Here is a 15,245-nt window from a genome sequence, read left to right as displayed (position 1 = left end):
GTCCTATAAAAGCTGATTGATGTTGTTGAAGAACCCCGTAACAATTTTGGCATTTTCAGCTCACCCAGCACAATTACAGGAAGCTGCAATTTCTTTGACTAAAAATTCCAAGAAATCATAACTCCTTGACTCTAATGGGTGATGTTGGCTGGCTGGCAGGAAGGCGGTGGAGGTGATGGTGGGGCTGACTGCCTGTAGCAGCTGTCTGTGAAGCTGCATAGCTGTGTTAGCAGAGTTCAGTGTTCTTTTCCCTGTGGGAGCAGAAAGGTGCCGATGATCACCATCCCAGAGCACCTCAAGGTTAATGCATGTGCATGTTGTGTTCCCATATGACTTCAGTTTTACCGAAGTTGGGAATGCTTTCCTGGAAGGTGCTTCATTGAAGGAGTGCAAATAAATTTTTCAGCAACTGCTTTCAGTAGTGTCTTTTGTCTTGCCTGGCCTAGCCTTGCCTGATGCGTGTACTTAGTTATTGTGAGATGCCAGGAGTGTATAGCAATGATGACAGAAGAGTGCATTTGAGCAGCCAACAGCAGTGAGTCCTGGGAAGTTTCTGGAAGCCTCTGTTGATTTGATGAAATAAATCCACAGTAACCAAGAGAAGGATCTAGCATTATTTGTTTATGAAATTTGAGTGCATTCTGAACATGGCCTTTGATTGTCAACTGAAATGCAAAAGCTTTAATTAAAGGCAGGCACAAAAGATTCGGTAATGATAGTGAATAAATCTTCTGTACTTTGACAGTGTGTGAGAATGTGGCTCAGAGTGCTGCAAATGACTGAAAAAAATGTTCCTTTTAATCACACAAAACTGTCTTCTACTAAAGGACAGTTCATTAAAGCTGAATTTAGCATCTATGCTTAGAGAAGTTTGATAATGTGTCTGTGACAAATGCGTTACTCATTGCATATTGTTCTGTATGAGATTTAAAGAAAAGTAAGCGTATCATGAGTGCCCACTGTTGTCCACTCGTGTTCTTCCTGGTTCAACAAGCTGTGGTGTGTAGCGACAAGGCGAGGTGGTTGGTGCTGCAAGTGTCCTCAGAGGGAGAACATTTGGGCAGGCACATGACATTGATGCGCTCAAGCACTCCACAGCTAGCAGGCAGGTGAGCTGGGAGGATCCTGTGTATGGGGTTCCAGTGAGAGTTTATTAGGGTCCAGCACTGAAGGGGTTCAGGGGCAGAAGACAACGGACAGTGGAGGGTCCAGGGTATAAGCATGCAAAGGAGAGGGTGGAGCAAAGCATCAGGGCCAATCAGCCGAGGGCATAGGTGCAGTACAAAGAGCAGGAGCCAATAGGCAGTGCCAGGGTGGACAGGCAGGATTGCATTAACCAATGGGGAAACACTGGGGAGTAGGGAACATTCTAGAACAAGACCATATAAGGGTAAAAGGGGTAGGGACGGCCAATGGGGAATACAGAACTGGGGTAAATTGGCATAGTGCTGCAGTGCACCATGGCAGGAGCCTTCTGTCTCTCCCTAACCTATGGGGGATGCCCGCAGCCTATGGTGCATGCCTCCAGGGCATTGCCACTGCCCTTTTCCCAGTAGGTTCATAGGCCTCCACAGTGGTGTAAAAAGGTAACTGTATTATTCTACAAGCAAAATTACAGGAATGGATAAATGTCACAAACTTTGTTGCATTTAGTCTAGGTCACAAGCTGCCTTTCTTGCATGCCTTTGTGATCTCTTCTTGCCTGGGGTGGTAAAGCAGTAGTGTGTGCTATTCCAGGGAAGCATGGTCTTACCCCAGTTGTAAATGAACTCCCCAGTCAGAGGTTTTTGCACAGGAAAACCTAGTGTATTTTGTAGTTGTTCTAGATGGGGGCAGTGGGGAAAAGTTGATTTATGGCACAGTTTTAAAAAGTGTGGCAGTTTGTTCAATCAAGAAATGCAATGGGAGGATATTTGACCTTCCAAATCCTTTGTATTCATCTTCATTTTTTTATCTTCCATTTTGTGAACTGGGACTAGAACTGACTTGTTTCTTATGCTTTATAAGTTTTTATGAGCTGACTTTATGTTTATAATGAGGCCTGTGTGAACATCCCATAATTATTGGGTACCCCAATAATTGCAGCATTCAGAGAGTTTGTTCAGGAACGGAACCAACAGACAACCTGAAAGTGTTCAGACTGTACCACCCTTGAATGTATTTACATACGCATATGTGGCTTCTCTTTTAATAAATGTCAAATAGTAAAACTGTTTCTAGAATTACATATATTTGCACCCACTTGGATCAAGACATTAGATTTAATTTCAAACAAAATATATTTTGGGGAGAAGAGAGGTACAGCCTAATGTCAATCCCACCAAAGACAGAGTTACATTTGGCTGCCCAGCTACTGTTTATAAAGGGGTTAAAACCAAATGAAAACAAACAAACATAGCTGAACCAAAAAGTATTGCGAAATGCAACAGAAATTTTTTCTGTATTTTAAATCCATTTGAAATTCAGGAATATGCTTTTATTATATGGAGGACTCTAGGTTAGTAAGGTGTTGACATTGCTTTCCACACCTGTGTTGGGTCAGAAAAACTGAAATATGTTCTTCTGAATTGATATTTATCCAGCAAAATAAGGATTTAATATTCTTTGATTCAAAATTAATGTTGAATTTCCTTGATTTCAGTATGTGTAAAAGACACTTTAACTTTCTCTTGCTGTGAAGTACAACTTAGTATCATATAAAAACATTTACACTTTAAAAAATATTTGCTGAACAGCTGTTGGGTTACAAATACATAAGTAAATGATGGAGAAAAATGTTAATTCTTACATTATTAGTTTATTTCTCTTGAATAAATAGCCATAATAATAATAAGAAGAAAATACCTCACTTCTTGTTGGGCCAGATGTCACTTCTTTGAGGCTGGCACATAGAACAGCTTTTTAGCATCTTAAATTGACACAGCATTTTTGGCCTGGTGTTGATACTCCATCTTTCTTTTAAGAAACAGATTGCTCTAAGTTATTTCCTCAGCTTCAAAAGGGAAAGATGGGTATCACAAACAAGAAAATGTCAGTAATTTCATTTTCATTCATGGCTGGAAGCATTTAAAGGTTAATTTTAAATATAAATATCAGTATTGAACATTTTATGCTAGTCTTCTGTAGATCGCCAAATGCTTTGGAGTTGCTAATGTATTAGTGTGGAAAATCTAAATGTAAAATTGCATCCATACGAGGACTCCCACAGATTTCTAAAGTATGCTGTCTCTTACTAAATTAATTTAGCATATTTTACTATGTTCAGGCTTTTGTGGGAAAAACAATGTTCTCTCTGTAGGAAATCAAGGGATAAGAGCTGACTGAGAAAAGCTGTGGTTCTGCTTTGTCAAGTCTTTTTGGTAGCCCTTATATTGGTGCTTTATAACAACACGTATTTAGAATAACAGACAATTAAATTATCTTTGCATTAAAGGAGTGTTTCTTTTTGTGTACTAAGTTGCTGCTAGAATAGAAGAATTGAGGGTCACATTTGAGGGCATGGAAAAAAAAATTAGTCTTTTGTAGAGAGATTTGCAAAATGAGTTTGAGTTTTACTTTGAAATCAAGCTAAAAGTTTGTTCTTGGGGAATGAATATCTGTTATATAGGGTAGGTAATAAAATATATGTGCATGCTCATTGTATTCTCCTTTGTGCATTGCTTTTAACAGCAAATTATCCAAAGGGCTGGTTTTGGCCCAGGCAGACCATCAGGGATGTCACAGAGGTTTTCTTTTACATTTTCTATCTAATTTTTGCTGTTTAATCAGTTGTGTGTTCTCAACCACCACTCAACAATAAAATTATAAAGACACTGAAGACACACCCACACACCAACCTGTACTATATTTTGGGAAATACAGAAAAGGAAGTCAGATTATCCCATACTTGCTCTTGCAAAATGAAAGCAGTTGAGTACAGCGGTAGCTCCACCTTGCAGAAAATACGGGGACAACAGGAGGTCCCATGTAGGGGAGAATATGGAGGCTTTCCTTCTCTGAATGCCTCCAAATATCTCTCACCTCAGAGATGCTTAGCAAGTGTCTGATGGAGGCAGGGTCATACACTGAGACTGGGAGTCAGGATTTCTGCTGCAGATCAGCTGGCAAAGGGAAGTACTTACTTGGAAAAAATACTTCTCGATGTACTGTGCTCTTTCACTGGAGGCTGAAAATTTTGTTTTCAGATAACACCTCTAGATAAAGTATTCTGTCACTCAAGTTACAGCAAAAAAAACTCCTTTTAAAAAAGAGCAACTGAACACAGCTTTTCCCCCTTTAGAGACCCAGGAAAGTTCAAAATTATAAAAGAACAGTGGTAAGAGACTTTTTTTACAAGATCCAGCAAATATTATGCTTAAATTACTAGTTGTTATAAATTATATATACATATATAGCTGCATTTAAATTTATCTCCAAAATATCAAAAATATGAGGAAAGAAAGGCATGAGCACTTCTTTCATTCTAATTGGAAAGCAGCAACAAAAAATAAAATGATTTCTTGCCTTTTTTTTCGCTTCTCTTCTCTCAGGTCTGCACCAGTGTCCTACCTGATCACAAGGAACCAAGAACAGATGTTGGGGTAAGTGATTATTTTCAATAATTGATTTTTTTTTCATCTCATTTGCAGGCACAAACACTCAGTGCTCAACAGGAGCTGAAAAGCTTTTTTAATAGCAAAAGTTTTGGTTAGATGAATAAAACAATCAAGGCAGGAGTGGTAGTCTCATGGATTGATGCAATCCCATTCACATATTTTTGAAAATCTTTTTTAACTGAAGCGATCCTGAGACAAGCACAGCCACATAAAGTTCTTGCTAATATCATACAAGCAATCTGGATGAGATTGAGAGTTTGGAATGTCATTGCCTCAAGAAGCCTAGGCTGTCACCTTCTGGTCTTCATGTGCATGGTATCAAACATTCTGCAGCAGGAGTTGCCTTTTGTGTTGTCAGAAGTTAAACTGGCAACAGATAGAGGACTCATTTTTATGTGCAGATCTACAGAGCATTTGACAAAGATATTGGGAAGTAATTTTCTGAAAGGACTAAAACCTCCCAGATAATATGGACACTTGGTGGGAGTGGGAAAGGTTGGTCCTGCTACAGCTGAATAAAAGAACAAAGGCCACCTGGTGCAGGCATCAGATCTGTCTGCAAACATGTAAAATACCTGGGGGTTTAAATTTTTTAGCCTAAGGTGTTGACTTTTCTGCCTTACCAGGGCTTCCTTGGCATAGTTTTCAAGACTTCAGCTAGTGTTTGAAAAACCTGTAGCTTGGCAGCAAGGTCAATCTTAGTGAAATAATCAATGTGTTTTAGCTTTCCATATAGCTATTATAGAGACTTTCCTCTTTGACTAGCTGAGATTATTCATCAAACTACTCAAGGCACGTATCTTAAGATTTATTGTTTTGTCTAGAACACTAGCAAAATTCCAAAGGAATGTTACTCTGCAATTAGCATTACAGCAGTAATTTTGTTTAAAGCCTACTTTTCAAGTCATGTGGGCAAAGTTAATTGTAGACTGCCAGTTCAGGCCCCAAGGTGGACTGTTGGTATCTAAGTCAGTATAGAAAAAGTATTCTCCAGTTTGATATTGGACCCCTTGAACATTAGCATAACTCTCTTAATTTGGGTCATGGGATCATTTAAAATTTTATTTGATTTTGCACATAGCTCTGAGTTGTCAAGCAAAGAATTTATTTTTTTCTAACTAAGCGTAAAAATATGAAACAGAGAACTAAGTAGAACATTTTAAGGCAATAAAATCATTCGCCTTTAATTTCATGACATAGGAGAAGTAGATCTGATGCTCAGGCATGTTTAGTGGGTACAATGACCAAAGCTCTTTGACTTTATGAGAGAGTAGTGTAGTTGTCTCTTGGCCCTGGTCCTTGGTCATTTGAGGATTCTGACTTAGAATTCTTAAGTATATTTATGGTTCTATTTTGCTGCAGAAAGAAGCCCCAAGTGACCAAACCTTATATCAGTTTCATTCCAAGTACCCCTCTTCCCCTTTCCAAATGGTCAGGTTTCTAATACAAACACTCAAATGTCATGAAATGCCAGAATAAAGCCTGCCATAGAGACACAGTGCTGTGGAATGTGTTCTTACAGTATGAAGAAGGATATGCTCTTGGAAGAGGATAAATAATCTGGGCTAAATGTGTGACCACAGAGTTTTAGTGCAGAAACACTCTCATGTTGACTCATCTAAAGGAAGACAGAACCACATGCGTGTTCACTCTGGCAAGGCTGTGCATCACCATGCGTTGCACCTGGATGTCTTTTTTGTAGAAGTGCTTTTCATTTTGGCACTGAAAACTGTGATCTTTGCTTGTGTGGCTGTTTTATTTTTCTTCCTTTCTTCATGTTCATCACTTCCCAAATCCAATGGTTTTCCAGCCTTCCCCAGACTCTCAACTTGTGTCTTTTTTTCTTTGCTGCTTACATGCTGCTTAGGAAATCTAAGCCTGTGCCATTGATGGGAACAAGACATAACTCATGATTCAGTTAACTAAACTGCAGACCTGCAGTTTGCAGTTTACTAACTGCAGTGTTGGTGCTTGCCTAATTTTAGAATTGGTTTTTGAACTGTACATTGTATATGGAAGAAAACTTATCTTAGTGTAGAGCATTATTGTTTGCATTCAAACACTCAACATCTTGCTGGCTTTCCTGAAAGAAAGCAGGCTGAAGTTTGTTTTTTTTTTTACCAGAGGAAGTTACTCTTCTCAGCAGTGACAAATTCTTTTCTGTTTTCCTTGAAGAGAACATTTCTCTCTATAGGCAGCCTCTATTGACTCAGAGCAACTTGATTCTTTGATTTGTATTTCCAAGAATGTATATAATTTAGGCTGAAATTCGAATTTTCCATTCCAACAGTAAACTTAGCGTTATGTAATAAAAACCAAACTTTGTGTCCTTCTTATTGCTTTATTGCTAAAAATTAAACACAATGTCATGATCTTCTTACAATTTATTTAGAGCAAGTAATAGTGTGTTGTATATTTGAAAGATAAATTAATAGAAGATGGCTGTAGGCTGTTAGTTTCTTGCTCACTGTTCCCAAGGCAAGAATACTACTGCTGGCCAAGTTGACAAAATGGAATTTTAGCAATGTGGAACAGGATATGAAAAGAGGTTAATGAATAGCCAAAGTGCAAAAGAAGATTTAACCCTTTTTCCTCTTTGTACTTTTTTTATGTGAGAAGACTGATTTTTATAGAAGAAAAAGTTATAGTGGTGTAGCTTAATTTAACTTTAGGCATTCTAGTTGCGTTACCACATTTCTCTGCAATTTTAATGCAGTAAATAGGTTCACCTTACAATGGAAATAGAGGAAAACACTATTTAAAACATTGCCAAGGACTAGAAAAATATAACATTTCTATTAATAAACTTGTTCTGAACTCAGTTTAAGAATACCTTCCTAGTATATGCATTCATATTTGGAATACATGGATGGTAGTGCCAATGGCTTGAGGAAAAACATATTAAGAACAGCTTTGGTAAAACACTGAAAACTTAGCACTTCTTGTAATCCAGAAGCTGGAAAAATAGGAAGAAATAGATGCGAAATGGAAATACTTGTACTGAATGAAAATCATCCTGTGGCTATACATCTTACAACCTGTTATTTTTTCAGGTTGTTAGACTGTTCTTAATGGAAAAGAGAAAGGTTCCTGCCCATAAAACAAAGGTTTTTAACAATTTACTTACAATCGTGCTGCACTAAAAAATTTCTAGTGGATTAAGTACCAAACTGTTACATTGAAATGAAATATTTTTCTAGGTAGCAAAGAAAGATTTTCAAGTGTGAGACCAAAAGAAGTAATAAAAATGAATGAATATGTTATCTTTTCTTTCTGCTTTGATTTGTAGCGAAGCTTCCTGGGCTGTGCAACTTTTAGAGTAGGAGATCTGGTAAAGTCAAAGGAGCAACCGTTGACCCTTACCCTCAGGTAAGTGCTTCCCTCTCTTCTAAATCATGGTTTTTCTAATTACTAACCCTTGGCATTTCTTATCCAAAGAATGGCAACAAAGGTAGGGAAGGGTCTGCAGCCCTAGTCAGGTGAGGAATGGCTGAGGGAGCTGGCAGTGTTTATCCTGGAGAAAAGGAGGCTCAGTGAAGCCTCTACAATTAACTGAAAGGAGGTGTTGTGAAATGCAGGTTGGGCTCTTCTCCCAAGAGGTAGCAAGTAAGAGGACAAGTGAAAATGGCCCCAAGTTACACCAGGTGAGGTTTAGATTGGATATCATGAAAAGAATTTTTCACATGCCAGGGCTATTAAGCACTGGAGCAGGCTGCCCAGGGAAGAGGGGGGTCACCACCCATGGAGCTATTTATAAGACATATAGATGTGGCCCTGAGAAACATGGTTTAATGGTGGCTTTGGCCATTGGACTCAATGCTCTTAAAGGTCTTTTCCAGCCTATACAATGCCATGGTTGCTATTTGACTGTGTTTTAAACTCCATGTTCCATCAAGTATATTAGATGACAACTTGAAGTGCTTCTAATTCTGCCATGTACAAATTCAAAATTAAACACCAAAATGAAATATCAACCCTATAACCTGGAGCTTCCCAGGTGCCAGATTAGAAAAGGTAATTTTATACTATGATAACCTATGGAAGAATTGCAGGGAACTTGGCATAGGGAATATTCATTCAAAGTTTCCTTTAGAAAGAAGGATAAGATTCTCAGTTTTGTTTGGTGTATATGGTTTAAAGAATTAGAAGTGTACAGGTTTTTCTAAGCATGTTTAAAGAAGGTGGTCCTAATTATTGAAGGTGTCTCCCATGTGAAATTGCTTGCGGTCTCCTAAATTCATTGTTATATGCAGCCATACTGAAATTGTAAGGGGGTGTGACATACAGCTCTAATCAGTGACGGGGTACAGAGCTGCAGAAGGGTCAGCAACAATGTTCAAAACCTAGGGCTGGGCTGAGTAGATACATCTTAAAGCTGTGCGCTGAAGGAAAAAAAATCATTTATCACCCCTGATACTGTCTTGCATGGCTTAAGGTAAATGAAGATACTAATCAAAACCTTTGAAGGTGAGGGGCAACCTTTTAGACAGTGATTTTCAGAATAAATTAATTGGACTTTATATAGTACAGGGATTTTGTTGAGCTGATTTTTGCAAGTACAGTGGAGGCTTATTTGGGATTACTGGCAAGGTACACTTAAACTTCACAGAGCTACTGCTCAAACTCCATGAGTTTGCAAAGCTAACATTTTGGGAGGAAAAAAGCTGTGACTGGGAGAACTGAGACACCGGGACATGTTGTGCCTGCAATGTTGTACATAGGTGCTGTGAGAAAGCTGAGTTACATTTGATAACCTGAGCACAGGAAGACAGCCTTAATGTGGTTTAAGGAACAAAGTATGACCCATTCAGACATTTTTTAGGAATGGAAACTTCTTGCATGGAAACATTTTGGCACCTGCTTTCCTATTTCAACAATAGTAGTTGTATATGAGTGTGTAGTTTGCAGGGCAAACTTCACAAAATACTTTCATTTTAATTTCTCCCAAACAGAAAATGCCACATCTGAGAAGATGATAACTTTGTCTAACAAAAAAAAAAAAAAAAAATCAATTAGATAAAATGTGAACTGACTGTTCCCTATGGGAATCGATGGCTAGGTAAATGAATTCCAGCTTAGTGATTGTAAGAATCTATTCTTACAGGAATTCAAATTGTCTTTAGCTCTTTGGGATAAATTTTGCTTCCCTAACTGACATATTGAAAATTTGATCTGAAAGATTGCCTCCCAACAGGTGGCACAGTAATTGACAGAATGGAAAGCTTCCGTTTCAGAATAAATATTTTGTATCTCAGCCATACAAATTATAATCAAAAATTTAAGATGGAAAACTCATAAGTAATAGATGAAAAATTGGTTTTAATTAATATTTTTAGTCTTGGTTGTCCTCTTTGTTCAGCTAACACTAAAAGACAACTATACCAATTAAATTAATTTGCAGACTCATTAAATGGTACAGCTTAGTCAGTTAGATATTTTTTCAAGAAAAATATCCTAACCTTTCAAAAATGGGATTGTTTTCTGATTATGACTATTCAGCAGCAGAAAGTCAGTAGAAATTATTCACATTTCTTTGATGGCAGTTTAACCAGAGGAGTCTCCTAATTTAAGCTTGCATTCGTCTAATCACCCTGTGGTATTAGTACATCTCAGGAGGATAGAGGATATATCAAGGGGCTTGTCAGAGCATGAAATTCTATTTAATTCTTGTTGATATTCTTTGGATAGGAGTTTATCAGGGCATGCCTGTGATTGAGATACTCCTTTGTTAGATTTAAGGCAGGGATTTAAGGACCTGGAAATAGCTCTGTGGTGTGCCCCCTAAAGATTGGTGTAATTAAAAAATCTCGTTAATTTTTAACTGCGTTTTCTTTTTGTTTTATGATTTTTTTAGCTATGTCTTTCCATTGTTTTTCTAAAGTACCATGCAACAATATAAAAATGTTTTCAAAGGAACATTCTTGTATTTTTTTGTTATTTTGTGGAGAGCTGGCATGTGTCTACAAGTTCTTACTGTTGACACATTGTGCTCTACTTTTCCCTAATAGTGATTAGGGACACAAGTTACAAAACCTCTGCAGAAGTTTTTATTTTGATTGTCCTTTCTTCATAAAGGGGCCCTAAACTGGTGGCTGAGTGTTTCTGGTAGATCTCTGCGCATGTAGCTAATCATCAAAACACAAAAAGGTTCATTTCTAGAATTACTTCAGTGTACGCAACAGATGTTGGCAGAGGAATTTAGTTACTAGAGATTTGCAATTGCAGTTTCCAATATGGAATTTATAAGAAGAGAGATGCTTTCTATAGACTTGCATGTTTCATTTTGTGATGATAATGCAATGTCACTTGCTTCCAGCTTTCTCATACAGTTGTGATGATGAATGACATAAAAAGAGCTGTTGAATGCAACAAAAGTATTTCTCAGTAGGAGAATTGTTACCTCGTTCTCAGGGGTCCCAGGATGAGGGAAGAGACGAGAAAGTTGACTCCATGTTTCAGAAGGCTTGATTTATTATTATATGATAGATAATATATAAAAACTATACTAAAAGAATAGAGAGAAGGATTTCACTACAAGGCTCAGCTAAGAATAGAAAAGGAATCTCTAAACAAAGGTCTTCTCCCAGACCGAGACTGGCTGGACAGGTGAACTGTCATTGGCTCTTAATTGCAAACAGCTTGACGGGGCCAGTCAGAGATTTCCTCTGTTGCATTCTACAGCAGCAGATAAGAATTGTTTACAGTTTGTTCCTGAGGCCTCTCAGCTTCTCAGGAGGGGAAAAATCCTAAGGAAAGGATTTTTCATAAAACATGTCGGTGACAGAGAATATTTCTTAATATTGATTATATGATGTAGTGTGTCTGATTAAAAAAATAAAATCATGCGTTTTTTTTCTTTCTAAATAAGAGCTAGGTATATGGGCTGCTAATTTAGTAATAAAAGCTGATTTTTTTTTAGAAGATTTAATTTTTAACTTTGGTTTAGAAGATCTTTTACCATGTCTTTTTGTTAAGAAAGGGGTTTTGTTTTGGTTTTTTTTTTTTTTTTTCCTTAGTTGAGCTCTATGGCTTTTTGCAAAGAGCTAGCAATCAATACTTCCATTAGCCCCTTTCCCTGTGGTGGTAGTTTGCGTGTTTACAGGAAGGGCCTCTTTAGCTTGGGCAATTTTGATATGTTTTTTACTTAGTTACCTGTAAGAAGCAGCAAAAGAAAGACAGTAGTGCTGTCTTGTGTCCTCTGCAAAAATAAGGTGCATCTGTCTGACATACTTCTCTTAAGAGACTGATGAAAGTGTAAGTAGATGTAAGTGTGAAAGTGTAAGTAAGTGTGAAACTGGGGCGGTGTCAGTACCACTGTGATGCTTTGACCTCTGTGACAAGCAGCTCCATAGCAGTGGAACTAAACAAAGATGAACTAGGAGGGAGGTCATGAATTACACAGATGTCTTGGTTTAGATAGGTGAGATAGGTGTCTGCTAGGGAAGGCAGGAAGCCTCTCTTGGACTAGAGAATGTAAACCCCCTCCCTCCAAATTATTAGAAATTTGAAATTAAGGGGCTCTCAGGGAAAGATATGGCAATAGGAATAGTAGTTCTCTACTAGTGTGTGTAACAAAGCAAACAAACAACAACAACTATGGCATTAGTAACAAACAGAAGCAGAACCCAGTCCCAGCCTTTCGGCTGCGGCACGTTCCCCCCTGGGGCAGTTCCGGTCACAGCCGGCAGGGGCGCTGGTGGCTCCCGGTGGGCAGGGCAGGTGCGGTGATCCCCACGTGGCTGCAGGGGGCGCTGTGGCACAGGCTCAGGGAGGACGTGGCAATGGCGGCTTGGCCGAGATGGGAAGGGATGAAGAGAGGTTTTGCTCCACAAAACCCTGGGGCAGCTGATCTCGGTGCCTCTAGCAGGACCCTCAGAAGCAGCAGGCTGTAACAGCAGGGATGAGCAGAAATCCCGGGGTGGTGAATGACAAATAGCTGGAACCTGCAGGACGTCCTTTCAGGGCAGGGGTATGCGGGGCCCAGCAGCAGAAGAAAGGTTCCCTGCTGGGTTAATGCTGGTGGCAGTGAACTCCTTTCCCCAAGCCACAGATCTGATTGTCCTACAAAGCCCAGCAGTGAGAGAGACCAGCTGCCCCCAACTCCATCTCTTCTCAACTGCCCCCATTCTCTTTTTAACTGCTCCCCCCCCCTTCCTCCCCGAGAACGCCCAAAAACTAAGAGTTCCCCCTCCCTGCCCATTTCAACCACTCAGCATTTCTTAGTAACTCAATGGAAGAAATTCTACAGGGAAGAATGAAAGAACAGAGAAAACCCAACCCCCAACAACAGATTGTCTGGGACATTGTGTCTCTGTACGTCTGTCAGTCATGTATTATACAGACTTCTTTAATCATGTGTCAGTGCTTAAGCTCTTGGACAGTATCTATTTGTCTAGATATCTAATTTTAGTTGTATTTTTATTAATCTTGGACAGGACTGAACTTCCTTTAATGAAAGAGATAAACCTAGCTATTTTTGACAAAAAAGTCCTCTTAATTTCCCTCCCTCCTAACAGCTCGTGGTTCAGTGGGTCAGAAAACATGTAACTGCACTTTGGTAGTAGTAATATTCACAAAGTTTAACTAACTAGAGAGACTTGGAAAGCCGCACAGTAATTTCTGTAGTCATTTATGTACTTAGCAAAACTTCCCTAGCAAATGATGACTATAAAATGTTTTGTATTTAGCTCCTTTTCCCTATTAAAATTCAATAGTTATCTGTTTACAACTAGTCGTACTTGGTCTCCCTCCTGAAATTGTTTCTTGGCTGCTTCATGTTGTATCATCCACCTCAGGAAGCTGGTGAACAGCACCTTGACTTTATAAGTCAGGCTGTATATAGTTGAGGTGAAATGTATTCTGACATGAAACTTAATCAACTATACGTTGAAATAATGAAAACAGAAGGAACTGAGCATTGCGGAATTTTGTTTATTTATCTTAGAATGCAATAGAATTTTATTTAAAATGGACTTGTTTAAAACCAGTATCAATTATTGTAATAGGCTTCACTGTGAATTCACAGATAAACATTTTTCTGTGGATAATCTGTGAACATTTTTAGAAATATCAAAATATATTATACTAGCCGAAAAATTAATTTTATGACAACCTGTAGGTTAGCCTTTGCTAATTGCAATTATTGTGTGTTATGTACTAGAGAAAGGGGCTGCCTGCTAGACTCAGTGTGCAGTTTGCTTTTCAGGCAGTCACTTTTTCTTTTATAATTAACACAACCATGCAGACATGAAGTCTGCTTCCTTTTTTTATTAGTGTTGTTGAATATTTTTCTTTTCTTCTTTTCTTTTGGGAAAAAGGTGCGTGGCCATGGGAACCAATTAGCAGGCCTAAATTTGCATATTCATCATGTACTAATGAAACTTGATGAGGTCACCACTGGAGGCAAATGGCTGCTGTTCTCAGTCCATCTAGCTCACTTACTTTTCTATCACTAGCTTGTTCCCTTTTTTCTCTCTGGATGCCTTGGTCAACATTTTATGGCCAGAAGTAGTAAGTAAGGTGGGCACAAATTCCTGTTGCTCATGGTGCTACTGGCTATCTACTTCCCTCACATTTGAGGGAACTAATACTGACCTGGGGATCCTTAAGGACTTGGGATGGTAGAGAATTTTTTTTCAAATGCAGGTGCTCTGCTGACAGGTATCAAATGATTGTTGTTCCTTATCCCAGGGTGCTAAAAAATATCAGCAATTTTCCAGCTCCATAAGCCAGGTGGATTTTATCCCATGTATGGGCTTCTTAGGTTGATACTGATTTTGTTCTCTTGGCAGTATCCCCCATCCCAACTCACCCTAAGCAGGTTGTCAAGGTGCAGTCTTTTGTTTTGTGGGATATAGTGTCTCCTCTCTCATGACTGAGAGCAATTTGATACAGGGATCATCTTCATTGCACCATGTGAATGCAGAGTGTCCTTCTCAGCTTTATTAAACTATAGGAAATAAGCTGATCTCATTCTAATGCATTATGAATATCCTAAAACCAATTAATTCTTTCTCTGATGCTGTGTTGAACAGTGTGAAACTTTTTACATCTCTGCAAGCAAAGGACATGAAGTGTGCGCATAATATGTGTGTGTGCTCAATACTCTTAGTGAAAAGTAAAATTATACCGGGTTTTATCCTACTAAAGTATGATCACTAAGCTTTTTTTATTTTTCCAATTGCATCGCTTCTGTTTCTCTTCTTGAATTTTATTTCAAGTGAAATTTTAATCTCATGATATTGCTGGAAAGTTTGAAATGCATGTCTTCAAGTAGCTGAAGACTGTCAAGCACTGCTGCTGTTTTAAAATCACAGTCTGACACTGCTCACAGCAGTTTTGCCCTGGGCATTTATAGAGCTCTTTGTTGATTTGTATGCCTGTAGCATTCAAAAGAATGGTTTTGGGATTTGTTGGTTTTGTTGTTGTTGCTTTTTTTTGTTAAATTGTTTCTTCATATTTCTGTGTGGGAAGATAAGAACTGGAGAAAGAAGTGCAACTACAACTGTTTAGTTTTATTGTGTTGCATTACCTTCTCTTGCAGGTAATGCATGTTTCAGATTGCTGTATTATATATGTATTAGACCAGAACAGGAGTGATTTTGAGAAGAAAATAATAATTTATTTTCTGAAAAGAAAATAAATTATTAT

At 38.4% G+C, this 15,245-nt stretch overlaps 1 protein-coding gene across 1 annotated transcript in view; it reads left to right on the top strand.

Annotated features, from left to right (window-relative positions):
* Nucleotides 1-15,245, top strand: part of INPP4B (inositol polyphosphate-4-phosphatase type II B) — a 284,613-nt gene that overhangs the window by 156,639 nt on the left and 112,729 nt on the right. The window contains 2 exon segments of the mRNA XM_018922414.3: nucleotides 4,530-4,580; nucleotides 7,885-7,964. Coding sequence (XP_018777959.2) covers nucleotides 4,530-4,580; nucleotides 7,885-7,964 — 131 coding nt within the window.

This window comes from Serinus canaria, chromosome 4 (assembly GCF_022539315.1).
Source record: "Serinus canaria isolate serCan28SL12 chromosome 4, serCan2020, whole genome shotgun sequence".
Taxonomy (NCBI): domain Eukaryota; kingdom Metazoa; phylum Chordata; class Aves; order Passeriformes; family Fringillidae; genus Serinus; species Serinus canaria.
The sequence above is the reverse complement of the archived record's forward strand: the minus strand, read 5'-3'. Positions and strand labels throughout refer to the sequence as shown.